Source organism: Engraulis encrasicolus, chromosome 23 (assembly GCF_034702125.1).
Source record: "Engraulis encrasicolus isolate BLACKSEA-1 chromosome 23, IST_EnEncr_1.0, whole genome shotgun sequence".
Taxonomy (NCBI): Eukaryota; Metazoa; Chordata; class Actinopteri; order Clupeiformes; family Engraulidae; genus Engraulis; species Engraulis encrasicolus.
In genome coordinates this window covers 7,092,947-7,115,838 of record NC_085879.1, presented here as the reverse complement: position 1 = coordinate 7,115,838, position 22,892 = coordinate 7,092,947, and the positions used below count along the sequence as shown (strand labels likewise).

General features: G+C 43.0%; 1 protein-coding gene across 1 annotated transcript; it reads left to right on the top strand.

Moving 5' to 3' along the window:
* Positions 1-2,677: 2,677 nt before the first annotated feature.
* Positions 2,678-4,547, top strand: LOC134439865 (uncharacterized). Its single transcript, XM_063189769.1, has 2 exons — positions 2,678-2,780; positions 3,518-4,547. Exon 2 carries the CDS (start codon positions 3,562-3,564, stop codon positions 4,324-4,326), a length of 765 nt encoding a protein of 254 aa, XP_063045839.1. The 5' UTR covers positions 2,678-2,780; positions 3,518-3,561; the 3' UTR covers positions 4,327-4,547.
* The last annotated feature ends 18,345 nt before the right edge of the window (positions 4,548-22,892 follow it).

Below are 22,892 nucleotides of genomic sequence, written 5' to 3'. Positions count from 1 at the left end.
TGTTTTGTGTGTGTCCTGTATGTGCATATAATAAAGGAACGGTAACATCAAGAAAATACAGTATATGGATTTCACAACATATTGACATGGACAAGTACAACTGCATGTTTCACACAACCAAGCAAAAGAAAACTGCTCTGGAGTCATCTGTGAGGGGTGTCCAAATGGGTTAAAAGTAGTGGTGGGCCGTTATCGGCGTTAACGTGCTGCGATAATGTGAGACTCTTATCGCACGACAAAGAAAATATCGCACGTTAATCTATTCTCAAAATATGGGTTTGGAGTCTTGGTATGCACATCACCAGCGTTTCATTAACAGACGCTTTCAGACTGCGCTCCAGTCGCTTTCTCCTCTCCACCTGTTGCTTCAGCAGACCTACTAAATATGAACAGTGTTTGCATGCTGAAAACATTAATCCCTCTGCCGTGGTGTTGTTTGAGTGCTTTTTCATAAGTGGTAGACTAAAGAGATGTTATTGTTTGAGGCGAAGCATATAGACATTATTGTGTGTGAGTAGCCTACCAGCCCGACATAGCCTACATTTCCTCACGCATTGCATGGAACACATAAACAACTTCCAGAAATCGTGCCTGTGCCATAATTGCAAAATATTCCGTGCGATATGCATTTTGAAGATTGTCAAACTGAAACTGCCAATATCTACTCTCGCTGAATGTTTGTGTTACATTCGCGCATTTGCGACTCCGTGAGATATTCTCATGTCAGACGGTAATAAATCTCGCGCTTGTCGCGCTTGATTTTTTTTTTTACAAACTGAATTAATTTCGAGTTGTAACTCCTCTGGCGTTCTAACTCTGAGAACGGTCAGGTTTAGGCCAAATTGCCGTGGACCAGTGCTGTTGGTTCTAGATAACCAGTAGCCTGCCTCTGCTGAGGGCTGCTGAGTTTACTGTGCGCAGAGCTCCTCCCTCTCTTAAAGGAGCCGCTGCTCTTTTTAACAGTCAGTGACAGATTCTCTCTCTCTCTCTCTCTCTCTCTCTCTCTCTCTCTCTCTCTCTCTCTCTCTCTCTCTCTCTCTCTCTCTCTCTCTCTCTCTCCATTAGAAATGCTGAATTGTTGAGGTCATTTTGTTTAAATAGCCTAAATGTTTGATAGATTTATCTGTATTTGCCTCTACAACTTATAGCGCCGTTCATTTTGAAATTTCAGTAGGCCTATCTTATAACTGTAAATGCTTCCTAACATATTGGACACACTTTGCACATATTGCAGTGAGTTTTTTTCATCACCAAGTATCAACATGACCATTTTTTGAAGATGAGATGCATTTTGGAAAAAAAAGATGAGCTCTGTTCTAATGCGCCATCTGTCTTAAGAAACCCCAAGGGTTTTTTCGGCATTATTTCGCTAGCGCGCCATTTCTGAATGAGCCATTTTGATATAGATTAATCTAGATTAATCTAGATTAATTTCAAAATTACAGTGAGATTAATCTAGATTAAAAAAATTAATCTATGCCCACCCCTAGTTAAAAGACTCCATCAAGACAAGATATCTCCCACTCTGCAAAAAGTAGATAGAGAAACCAATGGTCCCAGTCCAAGCAAAAGCAGTTTGCGCATTGCTGGAGTATACTTTAGTTGAAATGTCAGGCCAATACCATGCCATTCATCTGTCTTATAGTATGTTATGGCCCTTACTGGTGGCTATCCAGAGCGGAAACTAGTTCCATGGTTTGTCAAGATCTCCCTTGGCACACCCATCTTGGTAAAATAAAATAAAAAATTCTGAAATGTTCAATCTGCCAAGCCGTGCTGGAGAGCTAGCAGGTAGCAAAAGGGTCAACATTATTTCCAATTTTTTACATGCACTCTGCTAATTTAATGTTGGAGACTACCATTTATGCTGTAGGACCTCGCTGTGTGTTTGAATAGTAGTTATGTCTGAGACAGCATGAATGAGCAGTAATGAAATAGGGCTTCAAAAAGAAGAGGGCTAGGGCTGATGAGGTGTTTAGAAAGATCATGGGGAACTGAGACTTACTGCTGGGCAGCTAGAAGGCGTTATATTGATATTGATATTACTTAATATTATTAAGTGGGCTTGCCCCAACAAGTCCTACTTACTGTACTCCTTAAGTTCTATTTATGTATTTGTTTATTATTGCTTGCTTGCTTATCTGCCGTAAGTTTGGAAATTTGTGGAAATATTACTCCCCCTAGGGCTTTTGATAAACAGCAGAGACACCGTTCAAACTCTACAACAATCGGCCCGGTTTGGAGACGTTTAGTGATGGATGTGTGGATGTGTGGGTGTGGGGTGCGTGTGCGACTGTGTGTGCGTGCGTGCTTGTGTGTGCCTGAGTTAAAGATAAAGAGTGTGTAGCCACAAAAAAGAGAGCTGTGTTTAATGATGAGTTGTCACTTTGTATCCCCTGAACAATTTAGAGAGCCCCTATCTCACTCCAGATGAAATTTCTGAGCGAATGGCAGTATATATTATAATTATAACATAGCAGTTATTGATACATCAGCATTCTAAAACCCCTCTGAGAAATGCAGGTAGGGTATGACACCCATAGATGTGTCTTCTATACACATCTACGATGACAACACCATGGAGTCTACTTGAATATTTCCCACTGTTTGTTATCTTACAGCCGGGTCATAAACGAATGCAGCCATTGGTTCTAATATACATGTATGTAGCAGATTGTCTCCAGGTGCCCATGATGTCACAATGGAACAAAACTCCATTGCTGGAGTTCCATTGTTGACCTGAAAAACACTCATTCTACTGCAAGCTACTGTCAAGAAAGGTAAGCAGCAATTCACTATTATTATTATAATTATTGATTGTTATTGATTGTTGCTACTATTGTTATTATTATTGACATTATATGGCTAGAACCTTGTAATACATAATTTTAATTTTAATTAGTCAATTATTAGTTTATTTCTAAAATGTATGCGTCCTATTCACAGAAATTGATCTTTTCATGAATATGTACCAAGTAAAATAAATTAGGGCAATACTTACTGAACAAACCAGATTAGGTTTTGTAACCAAAGATAGTGCATATATCTGTGTACATTTTCAAGCCATAATAAAAAACTTAGAAATGTGTGGTGGTAGTAAATTTGTGAATGAGCAGCTACATTTTTAGAAATAGACTACTACAAAATAAGCTTACTCACTGGACCTTTAAGAAAGGCCATAAATTCTAGTAAACCTGAATTATGAATTAATCAGATATTTTGATATATAAAATATATTGTTTTGATATTTGCTTTGGACTGAAATCTGTCAGATAACATGGCTTAATATATATTTAAAAAGTTCTGAAGCAAGAAAAAAAGAAAGAAAATAGAATAATAAAAAATAAAAATGAAAAAAATAGGCACGCCACTGTGGAATTATTTAGGAAGATCTAATACAGTTGTTGTGCTGTAGCTTGGAGACCATACTCTTCTTCTGTAGGGTTATTCTCCTCCTTGCTCCAACATTAAACGTGTTCACTATCTATTTGTCTCATGTCTGCCCCCCTCTTTAGAGATAACATTTGTCTACATACCAGTACATGATTGTGAGTTGTTAACATGGACCTGAGTGGAGACCTCAAGTCACTGCAACAACCTACTGAAGGCTGTGATGAGATGGGAGCGAGGAGTCCTACAGGTACAGTCGAGCCAGGTGATGTCCACACACATCTGTCCAAACCTGATAGGAAGAAGGGCAAGAAAGAGAAGGTGAAACACGGAAAGGGAAATAGAAAGGAGAGGAAATCAGGAGGCTGGCGTGCCACACTTTTGAGATGCTTTGTGTGTGGAGGTGATGATAGCCAGGATGTGTGGGAGATGTCAGCGGAGGAGGAGAGGCTGAGGATTGAGGAAAGGATCCGGAGAAATAGAGAGGCCGACCTGCAGAGGTTCCTCAAGGTGCGTAAAGTGAACCTAAAGCACAAAGAGAACTTCAAATCCATGCTGAAGCGCAGAAAGATGACAGAGGCCAACCAGGAGTGGAGTGCCCTTCCCCCGAGGCCGGAGGAGGAGGCGAACAGGAAGGTGGCTTTCCAGGACGTCAACGCTCGCGATGTCTGGTTCTACGAGGAAGAGGCCAAACCAAGGATGGGTCAGGCATGGAAGAGCCTACTGCAGGAGATCCGGGACAACAACATGTCAAAAGCCCTTCAGGCAATAGCCCTTCTGGCAAAGCGGCCGAAGAAGGAGAAACCAGAGAGTGAGGACAAGCAGCTCCATAAGGATCTGGATCTGGATATGGATCTCTATGAACTTTTGATGGCCTCCATGGTGTGCCTGGGCTTTGTAGCAGCGCTGTTCCTATTGCCCATCCTCCTGCAGTAAAAGTAAAAAAAGAAACCATGGGGATGGGATGGGGAGGAAAGATGGGGTACAATTGGCTTGAAGAAAAAGGGAAGACAAATAACACTTACTGTATACTGTACACACAGGAGAGAATGAAAATGAGGAATGGGAAAACATCTTGCACAAAAAAGCAAACAAAAAACACAGAAGAAGATTTTTATGGACAATTTGGAAAAGGATAATTAAAAAAAAAAAAAAAACAGGGCTGGATTTTTATTGGGGGGCATTGGAGGATGATGGACAACAAAGGCTACTGACCAGAAGGCACTGTGGAAAGTAGCCCTCAATGACTGTATACAGTCAATGGTAGACCTGGCTCTGATGACTCTGGCCTGGCCTGATGGTGTGGAGACACAATTAGGGAAAGAAAAAATGCACACTAAGGAGGAATTTTGGTCATGATTACCAGTCAGGTGACCTGAAGAAAGCTGCAGAGCATGGAGGAGTAACACAGGGTGGAAGAGGAGAGAGCAGACGATTGAGGAACAGAGAAAATGATAAAAGGAGAGGAAAATGAAAGAAAAGGAAAGAGGAAGGATTGGATGCAATTGGCTTGAAGAAAAAGGGAAGAAAAATAACACGTAGGCTAATGTATAGGCCTACTGTACACGCAGGAGAGAATGAAAATGAGGAATTGGAAAACATCTTGCAGAATTAAAAAAAAAAAAAGTACAGAAGAGGCTTTTGATGAAGGACAAATTGGAAAAGGATATACATTTTTTAAAATCAGGGCAGGAAATTTCTTTTTTGGGGCACATTGGAGTATGATGGTCTGATAGTAACTGCAGAGCATGGAGGAGTAACACTGGGTGGAAGAGGAGAGAGGACAATGGAGGAACAGAGAACATGAGAAAAAGAGAGGAAAATGAAAGAAAATACTTCTTTAGCAATACCATGAGAGAGAAAAAAGACTGAGAGGGCTGAGTACTGCAAAGCTCTGACATAGACCTGCCCTTGCCTGGCCTGGTGGTGTGAAGACAGACCAAGAGCAACCAGAGATGGCAACCCTGCGGCCCAGGCCAGTGCAAGAGGCATGTGATGTTGTGCGTTTGGCGCCACCCTCAGGTGACCCAAAACAGAGACACAACCAGACGGACAGAGAGACAGACAGACAGATAGACAGTCAGGCATTGTCATATCTGGCCCATCCACCTTCCAGGATGCCAGGTAATTAGGGCAATCAAAATGGATTGTGTCAAAGAAGCAAAATCTGGATTTGTTGGCTGGCCAAGTGACCTGGAGAAAAGTGTAGATGATGCACAGGGATCACACAGTGGAAGAGGAGACAGATGGCATGCAAGGAACAGAAATAAAAGGAGAATAAAAGAAAAAAGGAGGAGGGAAGTTCAGAGGACAGATGAAACTAGAGGTCAAAATAACTGGAAAGGACTGTGAGAGAGGGTAAGCATTAGTAAATGGTCAGATTTCACTACATAACTTTAACAGCTTCAATTATTTGGTCGTACCTTTGCCTCATGCTCTGTACACTACAGTAATAACATACACACATTCAACATTCTATTCATCAAACGACTTTCTCACTTTTTCTCTAATTTTCTGATTTTCCTCTGCAAAGGTGACAAAGAGAAGGAAGAGGCCAAAGAGAAGCAGAATCTGTGTGATGCTTGCCGGTCAGATGACCTGGAGAAAACCGCAGATCATGCGCCGGATGAACAAGGAGAGACTTGGTGGTCGCGGAACAGAAATAAACATTAGAAGAAAAAACAGAAGAGGGATCGGCTACAGGAAAGTGAAGAGGACAGATCAAATCAAAGAAATAAGTGCTGAAAAATAAGCATTTGAAAGGACAGAGAGAGGATAAGCATTGGTAAATAGTAAAATTTCTTTACATAACGCAAGCTGTGATACTGTTACCTTTATGTCAGAGCCCACAGACATATATGCATAGTATATCTTATAGTTTGCACTATAAACAGTGATACATTTGAGATTAAACAGTAAAATTCAAGACTTTAAATACTGTAAGCCTATTGTGTGATCATACTAGAAACATTCAACATTATTCTGATTTAACAACTTGTTCACGTCTCCCATTTTCTGCATAGGTGACATTGGAGAGTTGGAAGGTTCTATAAGGAAGGTCCTACAGGTCGTAGGCAACAGGTTCTCCTTTGATACCCTACAACCAGGTACTGATGTGCATACAGATAGTCACACAGTAAAAGCAATAGGTTAACAGGCAGTATTGTGGTATACACGGTAAAATGCCAGTGTTATATTAACTGTCAAAGAGATGACATTAACTCCATTTCATAACATTTGGTCCCATTCAATTATAGTGTTAATCTTACACTTTGGTCAGTGTAACATTGTCTCTTTTTTTTAATCAAATGTTTTTTCTTTATTTGTTCAAATACATATGTACAATACAAATGTGTTTTAAAAAACTAGTGTAACATTTTTAAAGTTTGTTTGACTCGAAATTTATATAATGTGAAATATAATATAATGGTTTTTTTTTTACTGTGTATTCACATACCGATGTAATATTAGTGCCATGTTGTGCTTCCTATCACAGCTAGTGACCAGCTGGCCATCTCAGAGTTCCTCTGCTGTTCTCATCTGGAAATCAGGGCTGCTGACAGATGGGATCGGGGCAAAGTCGCCTAAAAGCCACCCAAGTGTCCCTGACTATGATAAATAAAGATAGCAAAACTTACAAAATGCTGTTGGTGGATCCATGATTGTGGAAACATGGCCTAAATGCTTATGATTTTTCATGTATTTGTTACCCTACTGAAATAGAGTGATTGTCAGCATGTATAGGCCTATCTTTTGGTCTCCAGTAGCCTAAATGACTCACCAAAAGCAACATTAAGGGTCAGGAGCGACAAGCAACAAAGGTGTTGCCAATAGGCATGGAATTCTTTTCAAAGAATTCTAGAACTCTGCTGTAGAACACTCCTTGGCAACCACTCTGCATTGTTTTTCTGGGTAAGTAATTAGCTGCTTGGCCTAGCGGGTAGTGGTTCAACTCCCACCCCAACTTAGAGTATATTTCACATTATGGAGATTATGGTACATAGAGAGGGTATGGTTGTTTCCCCCCCTAAAACTGCGAACTCATACTTGGCCCAAAATGCAAGGCCTCCTTTTGCATTTTCCATGAGAATGCAGTCTAGTTTCCATAAAGAGTCCTCTTGTGCACTGCAACACATTCCTCAACCTCACTGTCTGTTTTACTGTCTGCCTTTGCCTCTGGCTCTCTTTTGCTATTTTATTCTTTCTCTCTGTTCTCTTTCTCTCCTCGCTGTCCATGTCGCTCTCTCTTCCTCACTCCTGTGCTCAAATGCACACACACATCAAATGAGGCAGGTAGCCGGCTGCCTTCAAGGCTCTGAAATGACTCACTATTTAGATAGGCCTACACTACATGTAAGCTAGTAGGCAATAAAGAAAGCAGACCAACAGGAACAGTCAAGCACACAACTTTAAAACCACGTGATGACAGGTAGTTTTGAGGAAAAGAAGAGCTGGAATTGAGAAATAGATTCCAGTGAGTGAAAGGTAAATAAGTGAGTGAGATCTTATTATGGTAACACTTTATTTTAGGGATACATCTATTAGCACTAATACATACAATGTACCTGTATAAGTAACTTGTAAGGCATGTACAAAGCAAAATCAATCATTTGTTAGGCATGTATTCGCAAATGTCTTGTTCATGCACAATCTAGCCGTGCTGTGACATATTGATAAAGAGGCCCACCACTTGCATCCAACATGTCAGCCCCAGCAACATGGCAACATCACACATTTTCACATTAAGCAACACAAATTCGCAGCTACAGGAAAGTTTACATGTAAAGTCATTGCACCAACATGCAGAATGTACTAGCGTGAAATAACACGCCTTTTCATGATGTTAGTCTGGCCACAGGGACTCACTAGTTTGACGCCGTGTCGGCCGGGAGGGCTGTTGCGCCTTACGTCATTCAGAGTGACAGCTGCCCCACGGTGCAGAACTGGTAGGCTATGTGTTTTCAATTGAAGTAGTAGGCCTACACATCAAATGAACTAGTGGACCTATTAGTTATTTTAACAACACATTAAAATAACTTTGCAAATAACACCATGATGAAACCGCATTTATCTTAGCAACTAATAATCTGTTAAACTAATTACCCGGTAAAGCTCTAGACCTGTTGTTAATTGAACGCCTTTTTTCTACATAGATCAAAATAATGCATGTCAAAATAATGTCAACCACTGCAGAATTACATTAGTCTATTGCACATGTATTGCAAAATAGCCTATGGCGATGTAACTTTATCTTGACTACTCGTTATTATAACGCATGGTCGCATGGCTCGCATGGCTTGCATGGCTCGCATGGTCATTGCTGGAAGCCGAGTTGGTCCCGTTATTGAGGCATAGGCCTATGCAATAAAAAAGAAGCATGTTTATCTAGGCCTACATTTGGTCAAATGCAATATGTAGGCTATCAGCATATTGCATATAGCATACCCTACACCGATGCAACTTTATCTTGACAAGATTACAAGAAGCTTGCAGTTTCTTTGAGTCCAGAAGGTCCGTTATTGCAAACCAGTCATATTAGACGCATTAGAGCTGTAAGTTTGGGAATTAGCTCGCAGTTGCTTTGAGTCGGTCCCGTTATTGCAAACGAGGCTTTAGAGGCATTAGAGTTTTAAGTTTGCTCGCAGTTGCTTTGAGTCGGTCCCGTTATTGCAAACGAGGCATAAGAAGCAGTTTGTGAAAATACCAACAGTCTAATAAATGAATAAAAAAACCCTCGTTACCGTTTAAGCCTACCAGTAAATCAGTGGCACACGGCAAACTGTTATTATAGTAATGGTCTCATACAATTGCATTGCCTGGATATTATGGCATGTAGGCTTAAACGGTAACGAGGGTTTTTTATTTATTTATTAGGCTGCCTGTTAGAACCATGGTATATATGATTGATGACCGGCCTCAGCTCTAGTGCACGAGTAGGCACAACCAAAATCCCGCCCATCCGCACAACCCAAATCCAGCCCATCCGGGCCGACACAGCGTCAAACCTCTGGCCACAGGACAGTGAAGGTGAGTGACAGGAAACGCATGTATGGGGACGGATCTGTGTCAGACTCAAACCAGGGTCCATGGATCTATGGTATAGCGCTTTATCCCACAGAACCACAGCGCCCTTCTACACATTATTTTAACACTGTTGTTACACCAGCGTGGTCACTTCCCAACAGTCTCCCCCGTCCATTTAAATTGAAATTGGCCTTCTCATACTGTAGGCTAATCCCATGATTGGTGAATGTGGTAATAGCCTACTGCACTCGCACTCCTTTATAACACACAAACAGAGTTTGTCTCTCTCACACAAAAATAGACAGATTTGCACACACAGACAGGTGCTCACTGAACCTTATGCACATACAGCGGAAGGACACCCGAACATTGACGTAGAGATTTTTAAAATTCATTTGGTTTTTAACACACAGACACAGAGGTACATGGGCACACAAAACACACACACACACACGCGCACGTGCACACACACACACACACACACACACACACACACACACACACACACACACACACACACACACACACACACACACACACACACACACACACACACACACACACACACACACACACACACACACACACACACACAGGCGGAGGTGTAATTAAGGGGATATTTATCTGCTGCTTTTGGGGTGTGTCCTTCGTGTTTTCATAAAAGGTCGGAGCGGCGACGGGGGACAAGAAGATTAGCCTGCAGCCCAGATGCATAGCGAGAAGCGGCCTGTTTCCCTTAAAACACACACCCATGCATGCGCACACACGCCCACATGCACCTACACACACAGACACAGACACACACACACACACACACACAGACACCCACACACACACAGACACACACACACACACACACACACACACACACACACACACACACACACACACACACAGACACACAGACACACCTGTGCACACTCTCAAGACATGAACGCAGGAACGTAGAAGCACAGGCATGGTCACATACGCATAGAAAGAAATCCCATTTTTTCCCTGGTTGCTCCTCTGTGGGACTGAGATGACACGCCAACACACTGTCCTTTTCCGTAGATGTCAGTGTGCCTGAGTTTGTGCTACATACGTGTCTCTGTGTGGGTTTTGACATCTCAGCAGGAAATTGTGTTGATCTATATGGTGATGGATAGCTATTTGGTATATACCGGTACACTCGCAGTGGAGGTGAAATATAGGCCTACTGATATATCTGTGACGCCATGTGATGCAGTTCCTCTGACACTAGAATCGGCTCTGAGAGCTTCTAGCGAGGTGTGACCGGGAGGCACCGGGCCCATGACCACATGGCAAGCTGGAAAGCCGCTAGGTGACAATAAAGCGTGAAATAATGATGCCTTGATGTGCATGATGCGAGTCTGATGCTCTGTATGTTCACGTGCAGCACCAGCATGGCTAAATTACTATGCAGTCAGCAAATAACCACACATCACACGATTCCCTGTACTTACCAGTTTGTCATCACACCACTACCCATCCACTGGAGAAGATAATAAGGGAGATCCAAACAGCTGAGGTGGCGCGCTCACACCATGGCACAGAAATGAAAGGCACTCGGGGGGAGAGAAATGAGTTTTGGAGAGAGATAACGGAGATAATGTAAAAAGGAGCAGGAGAAGGAGGCCTTGTCAACACGCACGCACACACACACACACACACACACACACACACAGGTATAAACAGACACACTCAAGTATAAACACACACACTCAGACAGGTATAAATAACAAGCCATGCTGCTATGATTTACTATTTGGGCAGTCATGGGTAAGCAGTTAGAGCATCAGACTTGTAGCCCAAAGGTTACCGGTTCGACTCCCGAGCCGCCAGGTTGGTGGGGGGAGTAATTAACCAGGACTCTCCTCCATCCTCCTCCATGACTGAGGTACCCTGAGCATGGTACTGTCCTGCCGCACTGCTCCCTTGAGGCTGCCCTCCATTGGGGGCTGCCCCCTTACACGGGTGAGGCATACATGCAATTTCGTTGTGTGCAGTGTGCAGTGAACACTTGTGTGCTGTAGAGTGCTGTGTCACAATGACAATGGGAGTTGGAGTTTCCCAGTTGGGCTTTCACTTTCACTTATCCTCCAACATGAATCTAATGCAAACACCCGTTTTAAACAGACCTACTGTACCTGGACCACAGTGTTAAATATCCCAAGAATCCTGTTGCCATACCACAGTCTCCTTGTTGTATCTGACACAAATAATTCAACTCAATTTCCTTTCCATTTCATTTGCATATGGAATTGCAAATCTAGTCATTGTGAAGCGTTAGAGAAACAAACGGCCGCCTCATCGTGTTACAGTAATGGTGTGTAAAGATGAGAGACTGTGCGTCTTATTGGCTCCAACTCTAATGCAATAGACTCTGCCGTAGAAATATTGTTTCTTTTGCGGAGATTGCCTGCTGTTCTGCCTACCCACGGATCTGGCCCAATGAAAACAGGTAAACAGAGGCTTTATTGCAGCTTTCCACGGATATAACAAACCCTGTGGAGTAATCCCACTTATTTGCAATTGAAGATGATATTAGTTTATTTCCCATCTGATATAAGGCTGAGTAAACATCTTTTGTCTCTTGCACACTCAGTTGCACTCTGACGCACATGCAATCACAAACACAAATAGTAATCACTTTCCAGTTCTTCAATCTCAAACAATATGAACACACACACACACATACTGTACAAACACACACACACACACACACACACACACACACACACACACACACACACACACACACACACACACACACACACACACACACACACACACACACACACACACACACACACACACACACACACACTGTAGGCTATATAGTAACATTCTTTCTTTGAATCTAACCTTGACGTTCACACTTGCATTCGGTCGATGCATACCCCACCCCCCCTCTCTCTCTCTCTCTCTCTCACACACACACACACACACACACACACACACACACAAACAAACATACAATTCTCTGTCCAATTGAGCAGTGCCAGTGGATAAACACCTGTTTGGTGATTCATGACATGAGATGACAGCTAAGCACTGATCTAGAGGATGAGAAGTGTCCTCCTCTCCCCTGCTATTCCCAAACACTCAAGTGAGGGAGCCCTCCCCTCACTCCGCCCTGAAAACAGACTATTCATATTTGTTTATAGAGAGCTGGAGTGTGGTGAATGAGTTTGATTAAAATCATTAAAGCATGGCGTGGCTGCTTTGGCTGGAAATTAAACTGTGATTACCTCTGGCACGCGTGGCTGCGCACCAAAGCAACGCGCCACACTCCCTGCTGGCCCCTTTATTTACATCGGAATAATCATGTGCTTAAGAACCCCTCAAACAGCCCATTTGATGCCTCACTCCACCCTCTCTCTCCTCTGTTCATCTATCTCCTTCCCTCCATCCTTTCATATTTCTTTCCCTAGAGTTGGCCTTCTTTTTCTCTACTCTGTCTGCAAATGCGACTCAAAAAATCTCTCTTCCTCTCTCTCTCTCTGACTTTCCTCGCATCAGATTCCTTACTCTTGATCCAGCCTTTTCTTGCTTCCCTTACAACACTATTACAGTGTTTGTCGTCTATTATTGGCAGCACTCATGTCCATTCTTCACTCGTTTACCTCACCCTCTCCCGCCACCGTCTGCTGTGAAGTGAAGAGGTCTGAAGAGGTCGGAAACGGATCACCCTCCAGAGGTGCTTGAGATGGCAGTCAAACTCAAGTGTCTGTGAGTGTTTTCTGTATATCTTGTTTTGTCTATTTCAGTCTCTCTCTCTCTCTCTCCCTCCCCCTCTCTCTCTCTCTCTCTCACACACACACACACACAGACGGACAGACACATACACGCGCACGCACACACACACACCAGGCCACTTACAGACCTCCCTTCCCACAACTCTGTAATGGGTGAACGGTGTGTGTGTGTGAGGAGGAGATAAGATATTAACAGCATATTAACCAGATCTGATCAGCCTTGAATAAATTCAATGCCTGGTCTCTGCTGGCACAACAGTTTGGGCATGAGGTTAACCAGCTCGTTAATGAAATGCATTGATTATGTTTTTGACGAGCACAAGGGACAGAGAGGGGCGTCCGTATGAATGGAGTCCAATGAATTATGATAATGGAATGAATCAGAGTCACTGGTGGGCCACAAGAGCAGAGCGAGAGAGAGAGAGAGAGAGAGAGAGAGAGAGAGAGAGAGAGAGAGAGAGAGAGAGAGAGAGAGAGAGAGAGAGAATGTGTGAACATGAGTAGAACATTAATGTTATTATGCACCAATTGTGAACGGCACCCTCTGAGTGAACAGACTCCTCCGTCTGAAGTGAAAGCAGAGGGAGAGAGAGAGAGAGAGAGAGAGAGAGAGAGAGAAGAGAGAAAGACAGACAGAGATGCAGGCATGCAGGCAGGCAGACAGACAGACAGACAGATAGACAGACGGATGGACACAGAGACTGAGAAAGAGAGAGAAATCTACACTTGATTTGCACTTTCTGTCTGAAAAGCAGGGGGAGGGCAAGCAATGGGAGGAAAAAAAACAACCTGGTGTTAACGGTTAGCATAATCATTAGCCATATGCTAACATTCCACTGCCAAAATGACTGCAATTCCAACTGTCACAAACATCACACGGCAAAGCCATCAGTCTAACAGGACATTAACTAGGCGAGAGTGATGTGTGTGTGTGTGTTTGTGTCTGTGTGTGCGTGCGTTCATGCGTGCGTGCGTGCATATTTGGCGGGGGGGGGGCATGGCAAGGGCGTGACTTTACTTCACAGGCACATAAGTAGGCCAGCCTGGCAACATGGCGGCAAAGCATGAAGGTGATCATGGTGACATTCTTGCACACCAAAAAAAACGCCAAACTGATGTTTGCAATCAACTGAAAATAAAGGAAGATAGTGAGAGAGAGAGAGAGAGAGAGAGAGAGAGAGAGAGAGAGAGAGAGAGAGAGAGAGAGAGAGAGAGAGAGAGAGAGAGAGAGAGAGAGAAACAAAAGAGAGAAAATACCTAAATGAAGCAATATCTTTAAAACTGCAAGGACAAATATTTTTAAAATCAACCTGTGAAGAAAGGAGAAAAAACAGAACATGAAGGTGAATGCATGTGTCATCCATGGAAACCACGCACGCACGCACGCACGCACGCACGCACGCACGCAAGCACACAGACACACACAGTACGTAGAAGACACTTGTACTCGGCCCATATTTCATCGACTGAACATTAACTATCTGTGTGCTCATTTCATCTATCAAGGCTGATATATTTGATGAACACTTCAGACATGTACCATAGAGGTAAGCCTCCAGACTACAAAAGAGAGAGTCTGTTAATTCAGCATCTGCATGTGTGCAGTAAATAGGCCTTTTTTCAATGACTATGCTACCATAGGTTCTGTCTATTCAACACTCAGGATTACATAAGTAAATAAATGTTTAATAAAATAATTTCTGGTATCCATTATCTTCTTAAGTAAGTAAGTGGGAGAGGGAGATCTGACCCTGTGAACATATGTATGGTGATTTTTTTGTGAATATAGGTGCAATGTTGTGTGTAATGTCCTTGTGTCTTCTTCTGTTTTTATGTAGGTCTACTTTGTATGTATGTATGCTACTTGACACCTTAATTTCCCTCGGGATCAATGAATGATACTCTACTCTACTCTACCCTGTACACCCACGGCACTGCCACATACTATGTGAAGGTCTCTCTTTTCACACACTGTGATTTCCACCAGGCTCGGGGTGAGGGATTGTGGAAGTGAGCGCAAATGTCCCTGATTTCACACTTGAACCTTCACTTCATCTAGCACTGTGCCCAAAAGGACCTCTGTAATTAAAAAAAAAAATGACTTCAACCAGGAAGTGGCTGCCAGGGGGTCCTGGCCAGGCCAAGAAGGTGTGTGTGTGTGTGTGTGTGTGTGTGTGTGTGTGTGTGTGTGTGTGTGTGTGTGTGTGTGTGTGTGTGTGTTTATAATCATGAGGTGTGTTGGGGGTGATATCGGCATCGTAGGTAATTAAGGAGGGTCTCTGGGCCCATTAGATGGCACTAATGTTCCTCTTCTAGGTGGGGCTGGAAACTTGACCTCGCCCAAGTGTGACACAGACAACAACAACAACAACAACAACAACAACAACAGCAATTCGTTTACTTCTACTAGGCTACTACTACTCCGGCCACTACTGCTATTACAAATAGGCTAATACTACTACTACTACTACTACTACTACTACTACTACTACTAATAATAATAATAATAATAATGCATATAAATGCTGTATAATTATAATTATTATATCAATTAATCATTTCTTTAAAGCCAGTTTGAGAAAACCACAAGAACAAATGGTGGTCATTTCTGTCTTTATTATTTCTTTGGCCTACAGTGATTACTTTTATGCCTTTGGGAGAATTATAGTGGAAAAAGACGCAGACTGACTTTAACATTTGCAGACGAAGACAAATAAAGTTTGAAAAGCCTGGAAAGATGCAGAGCCTTCATAAACCATTTAAACTGAAGGGAAAAGGGACTAGAGGATGCAGATGTAACACTATTGCATATGCTGCTAATTTTTGTCCCCTTTCTGTCAGATTTTCTCCCTGATTTATGTTTTATATTTACCTGCCTACCACATCTTCCCACGACTATAATTTCACGGCCATTTTCCACTGGTAAGCGGATGATAAGCACAGGCGTTATGTAAAGGCAAGACACAAAAGAAAGTGCGTTTAAGGTAAAGCATTTAGATTAAAGGGGCCCTTGGGCCATTATCCTTACTATGAGTAATGCCATCCCACAAATGCATGGACTGTATGTGTACTCATGCCTGCACACACGCACGCACGCATCCATGCATGCACCTACACACACTTTTCAACACTTGTTTACAAAAGCATTTTCTTTTGCTGTGAAAGCACTTTTTTGTCATTTTCCTTCCAGCATAACAGTATTTCACATAATTCTATAGTCCTTTTACAAGACACAGATAGGTCCAAAGTTTTTTTGCTTGCAGTAAAGCATGCATAAAGTTCTCTCTGGTCTGTCTTTTTTTTGTTCTTCAACCTTCAATGGTCAGTAGCTGACCAATGACATTTGATCAGACTGAGGTTGACTCACTGTCTGTGGATCCTTTTAAAGCATGCTAATGGGTATATTTCATCACATCCCCACATATTATGAATATGGAAAACATCCATTCGAGTACTCCACCAGGACTAGCCAGGGATGAGTGGTTGAATAGGATAGCACTGAAGCATGCAGTGGAGACAGCCAGACCTGTCCTTGAGATGCTTACAGGACGAAGGTGACTGGCTGGCCTCTGAACTCTCTCTCCGCCACCTTGGCCCAATATATGAGGCAATGAAGCACGGAATATCACAAAGCAAAAAAACATGTCATTAGACTTTCATGAATCACAAGCGCACACACACACACACACACACACACACACACACACACACACACACACACACACACACACACACACACACACACACACACACACACACACACACACACACACACACACACACACACACACACACACACACACACACACACACACACACACACACACACAATGCCCACGGGGCATACGTATGCAAAGATTGTAGAGAGAGTAATGGGCAATAATACGTGTGTCTATGTCGTGTGTGTCTGTATCTATGTGTGTATGAGAAACTGAGAAGAGGGGAGAAGGTAAACGGTGCAAACAATTTGACCTTCATGAAAGCTTTTCCTTGACAGAGAATGACTTATTACTTGCTAGTGGGCAATAATTTACATACATTGTATCCTTTATTTATTACCCACAAAGACGCATGGCAAAATGGGTTGAACTAATCTTTAAAAGAAAGATGCGGAAGAAATCATGAAGGACGGGCCAGGTAAGAGGAATGAGATGCGGGTTTGTTGTGATTGCCATTAGCATGTTTTCCATGTACTGTATGTCTGGTCAGTTTTAAAGCAGCATTTCCATTCTGAAATGCAAAGTTATAAAATCATTGACAACATTCATTTTTGAATAATAAACTTCAGTTTATTATGTAGCTAAATTTGAGTTGTTCTTATATGGGGTAAAATAAGATGAGAGCTACTAAAACATAAAACATGATTGACACTGAAAATACATGCACACAAAACCTTCTTGTATCATCTATTTCACACTCAGTTGATCTTTTGCCATTATTGCTGCGCAGCTGCATACATAGCCACGAGGGTTTATAAAATCTGTGTCCTCTCGTTTGCTTTACCAGAGTAGGATGGATTCACTTAGCCTCCCCCTGGCCTTGCAGCAGTAATAACACGCTTCCATGTCCACATTTTCACAATGACATTTCTTCTCCTTCATTTAACTCTCTCAGCAGCCACTAAGTGGGTCTTCCTGATGCAGGAAGCCTGCCATGAAACGCTGGGTGAGTCCTGAGTATTGACAGGCCTTTCACTATGTTCTATTGAGAGCTACGTATTATGCATGTATGAGAATGAGTGCATGTAGAACTTATTCTAGGAAGTATGTAAAACATCATTTTGAAAACATCATGATGTAAAACATCATTTAAATGCATATTTCTGAAGGATGACGGTAATGTTGACATGATGATTCGTAAATTCCTAAGCACAAAAATACCCTTTTCATGCAGTGCATACTGTCCATTACCAAAGACCAGTGTTGGGTAAGTTACTTTTTTAAAGTAATTAGTTACTTTACTTTAGTTACTGCTTTCAATTGTAATTGAATTACTTTACTTATTACTAAATTTAAAAAGTAACTCATTACTTATTACTTTACTTTACTTTTCGTGGGAAAAGGGATTTTAACCAGTGGCACACCTCATAATACACCTGCTTCCCCAGGTTGTAGACCGGCTGTAGGCCTAGGCCTAGTTATATCAGTGTCAATAAATTAGAATTAAGTCTAACATTATGTCATAGAATAGAATAGACTTTCATTGTCATGTCAGCATGAAAATTGCCTTTGGTCTCAGAGAATAAAACAGAGTAGGGTGAGGTGGCCATACCAAACAGAAATGTTGATAGGTAAGGACACTCTAGCTTACATATCCTCTCCTAGATGTTGCAGCTTATGCTACCCCAAAGCCTTTCAGTTTCCTGATTAAAACCGTCAATGGAGTGCATATGCATTAACATTATTAGCCTATTAAGGATTCTGCCGAATGCAGAATCCGTTCGTGCTGGAAGACGGTTTGATCAGGCACATTTGAATAGCCTGAAGAACGTGGCCTCAACGCTTGCGCTGTTGTTCTCACGTTATTCTCAATTAGGCTACTTGACTCGCGCTGGCTGCTGCTGCTGACGGAGCTACCCCAACTTCTTTCTGTTGCAGTGTATGTAACCAATATGTCATCAGTGAGCATAACAGAGGCCATGGCGGCATTTGCGATGTAGGCAGGGCCGGATTAACACTTTCTGAGGCTCGGGGCTAATTACCCGGATGGGGCCCTTCATATCATGTTCTGACGCATGACGTCACACAAACCCACTGACACATCAGCGTACACAGTAGGCCTACCAATCTATGACAGATACCGTTTAAAGTTAACTGGTGATATTATTTCAATTCAATTCAATTCATTTCAATTCAATGGTAGCTTTATTATAATTGCAGTGTTGACAAAGCTGACAGAATGAGGATGGGAAAACAAAAAAGTACGAAATTTGTGATTTGGTGACTTTGGCAAATCATTACAGAAAATGTAATACACTGCATTTGCTATCAAGTACAGAAAGTTAGGCCCAAACAACATTAAATGAACTGTTTTTTGAAAGTTACTTAATTTATAGAAATGCATCCTGTTTTTGTAAACTCATCAAAAACTATAAAACAGTTTTTAAACAAAGCTCAGTGAAGGCCCCGGCTATGGCTCAAACAGTTTGGTCATTGCATGGTTAATTTACTCAAGGAGTAAGGCCCTGGTACATGTCCTGTGTCTGTGTAATGCAACATATTGGGGGTGAACTGTTTGAAATGTGCACACAAACAAACTAGCGGCGGCCTGTCAGAGAAAAAAACATGACTCACCAGTCACCACGTGACTTCAAATGGCTCTTCTTTCGTGCAAAATCATTAATGATCTCCTCAAAGTCCATTTGGGCCAGCATGTCGTGCTCAATTGACATTTAAGTCAGATTGTTAAGTCTCTCCTCCAGCATTGTCGTTCTCAGCTTGTGCTTGATAATTCCAAGTTTGGAAAATGACCTTTCCCCGCTGGCATTGCTGACTGGCAATGTAAGGTAAATCCGCAGTGCTATGTCGACATTTGGAAAAACATGTTGTAGATTCCTTTCTCGAATGAATGCCAGTAAGTTAATCGGCTGCCTGTTTACAGTGGAAACTCTTGAGAAATGCACAAACTGGCCTAGTTCATCAGGGAAATCATCAGCCAGGTCTTCGTGGTGCTTTGCCTGGAGGAGGATGCTTTTCTCGCGTATTTCACTGAGAGACAATTTGTCCAGTTGCGTGAGAAATCCGAAGTATGTGGACGTTTCTTTGTACACTGCGTGTCTCTGCTGTAATGCACTGATCAGTTTGTCTATTATAACGAAGAAAGTCTCCCGAAAGCGGTCTTCTCCCGCATTGGACACAAGGGTGGGTTCGTCGGTGCCATCGGCCGGGGTTGTGCGCTTCACCTGTTGAGTCACAGTGTACTGCTGTGACAGCAACAGCAATTTGGCCAGGGATTCCAAGTGTTTGAACTGGGAGCGTAAATTGGACACAAAGTCTATGAGGGACAGGAGCAATTCCACAGCAGTAACTAGGTCCAATTCCACCGTCTGCAGGGCCCTACTTGTGATTTCACATCTTTACAGCACGGTATCCCATATTATGGCGAGGAATGCGGTCTCGAATCTATTCATTTTTTTGCCAGAGACTTTGCCTCATCTCGTGCGGCTGATTTCTGATTCTCATCTTCTGCTATCTTATTTAAAGTGTCGTGGATATTTCTGAAATTTAAACGGAGAGCTTTTGTTGCCCGTGCGTGTGCCGCCCATCGTGTCGATGAAAGTCCCTTCACCACCTCCATGCGTTTGTTCTCGTTAGACTCCAGTCCATCCATTAATATTTTCCAGCGGCTAGGCGAAGCTGAGAAAAAAGTGAAGATGGATTGAACTAGCCTAAAAAAGAGCTGGCGTCACGGCAACAATCCACGCTACAGACCCCAACAAGATTCAGGGAGTGGGCCGCGCATGGAATCCATTCAGCAAGGGGGTTTATTTCCTGAATTCGGGCACGCAATCCCTTGTACGCACCTGCCATGTTAGACGCATTGTCAAAGCACTGTCCCCTGCAATTTTTAATGTCTCTGTGCAAGTCCTGCAGAACACCGAGAACTGAGTCAAAAAGGGACTCTCAAAAATCTCTCAAAGATCTTGCCCTCCTGAGACACATAACGCACCACAAATGTTAGTTGGTCAGTGTGACTCAAATCCGGTGTAGAATCAACAATAAGTGAAAAATACTGCATTATTATCTCTGATTGTACTCGCTGGCTCATGAGTGCAATAAACTCTTCACATATATCCGATGACAAATAGGAGGGTGTCCCCCGCCCCTTGTTTCCAAAACGTTTTAAGTGTTCATCCAAAAAAGGGTCAAACTCGGCCAGCAACTCCAAGATGCCCAGATAATTCCCGTTGTGCACGGAGCCCAGGGTTTTGTCCGCTGAATGCGAGCCCACGCGCTGACAGAAATTTGATCACGGCCACAACTCTCCTCAATACCTCTTTCCAGTAATTCGCCTCATCTCTCAGTTGATCCTGCAGCCCCGTGTCGATCCCACGCACCTGGGTGCGTGGCTAGCCAAGTAAGCACAGCCTTTCTGTGGGGCTGGCCCGCTTCGTGCATCTCCACTCGGTCAACTGAATGTTTCCAATCAGAGAATCCGTGCGTAAAAGCGGACCATTCATTACTGAATAGTTTGCAAAAAAAAAAAACACATTTCCAGTAGATGGAGAGTAAAGCTGGGCTTACACTGTGCGACTTTTGCCCCGATTTGGCACTCGCACGACTTTTTGAGAGTCGGGCCAATTTCTTGCTCAATCGCAGGTCAATCGTGAGTCTCGCATCGGGCAGTGTACATGGGGTAACGACAAGCGATTTCGCCTCACAATCATGCAATCGCAGGGTCGCAAGAAAATCAAAACGGTTTGAAATTCTGGTCGTGGCTCGTACGTAAATCGCACAGTTAAAGCAGTGGTACGACCCGATTTGACACTTCACATGCACAAATTAATAGGGCCGTGCGATTCGCTGTTGAGCGCAACTTCATCTCCACCTCAGGTGCGCATGTTCCCTCCTCTGCATACCGGGGAAACATGCCTGTCGCGTCGTACGGTGGAAGCATTTCGCTCGCATCCGACTGTCAGCTCGTGTAGTGTGAGGACGTGACTCGTGAGCTGTGAACTTTTAAACAGTGAAATTCCATCGTGCAGTGTGAGCAGAAGCTTAAGACCCGCGAGTGAAAATATCGCACAGTGTATGCCCGGCTTAAGACAACCATTCTCTTGCCACCTTCTCTCCATTTCTGAGCGAGCGACAGAACAATGTTTTGCTCAGACATCGCTTTTGATTTTTATAACTCCTTTCAGAAGCCGAAAAATCTGCATCTTTATGTTGACATTGTGTGGGTGCTTCAATTCCCTTTCCGACCCAATAACTTCGGATCTCCTCATTAACTTCTCCCCAGCATGCGATATCTGTTGATATATCTATTTTCGCCCCTGCCTCAGAATCAACAGGCTCATCTGCTACATTACCCACTGATTCTTCTCCATCCCTTGTTGTTTCCTCAGAGGTTGTAGCACTAGCACTATGCAGACTGGCTAGTTGGGCTGGTTAGTTGGCTAGCGGTAGTTGGCTGCTGTCCATCACTGACAGTTACATCTTTGCTGGTGGTAGCCACTACAGCAGGCTGACTACTCCACAGGTTGGTTAATTTGGGTGTTTTCTGTAATAATTCTTTGGCTCTTTCCTTTTTTATTTCTACTAATTTTTTGCTCTGCTCTCTTGTTTCCTATGGCTCGACATTTTCGCTCGTTTTCTTTTTTTTTCTTCTATTATTTTTGTCATTTGACATTCCGCGACCGGAGGCCCCCCCTAGCGGTGATGCCCGGGGCTGCAGCCCGTTCAGCCTATTCTTTAGAGACGGCCCTGGATGTAGGGTACAGCTGTTTCATTCATGCATTCGCGTAACTTTGAACTCGGAATGACTGTAGATTTAACTGCGCAGCGAATCACTTTCACTTTACCTCTGGCGTAATGTTTAAAAAAATGATGGTGGAACTCCAAATATTGTAGTATAGGTTAAGCACATCACAGCGCAATGGGCTCCTGAAAGTCCCAGTGAAAGACCTTGCATGCACGAGGAAGGAGCAGTCTGCGTGCGCGCGCTCTCACACACCCATACCCGCAAGCTCGAGAAGGGCTGAGGGGAAAAACAGCCCAG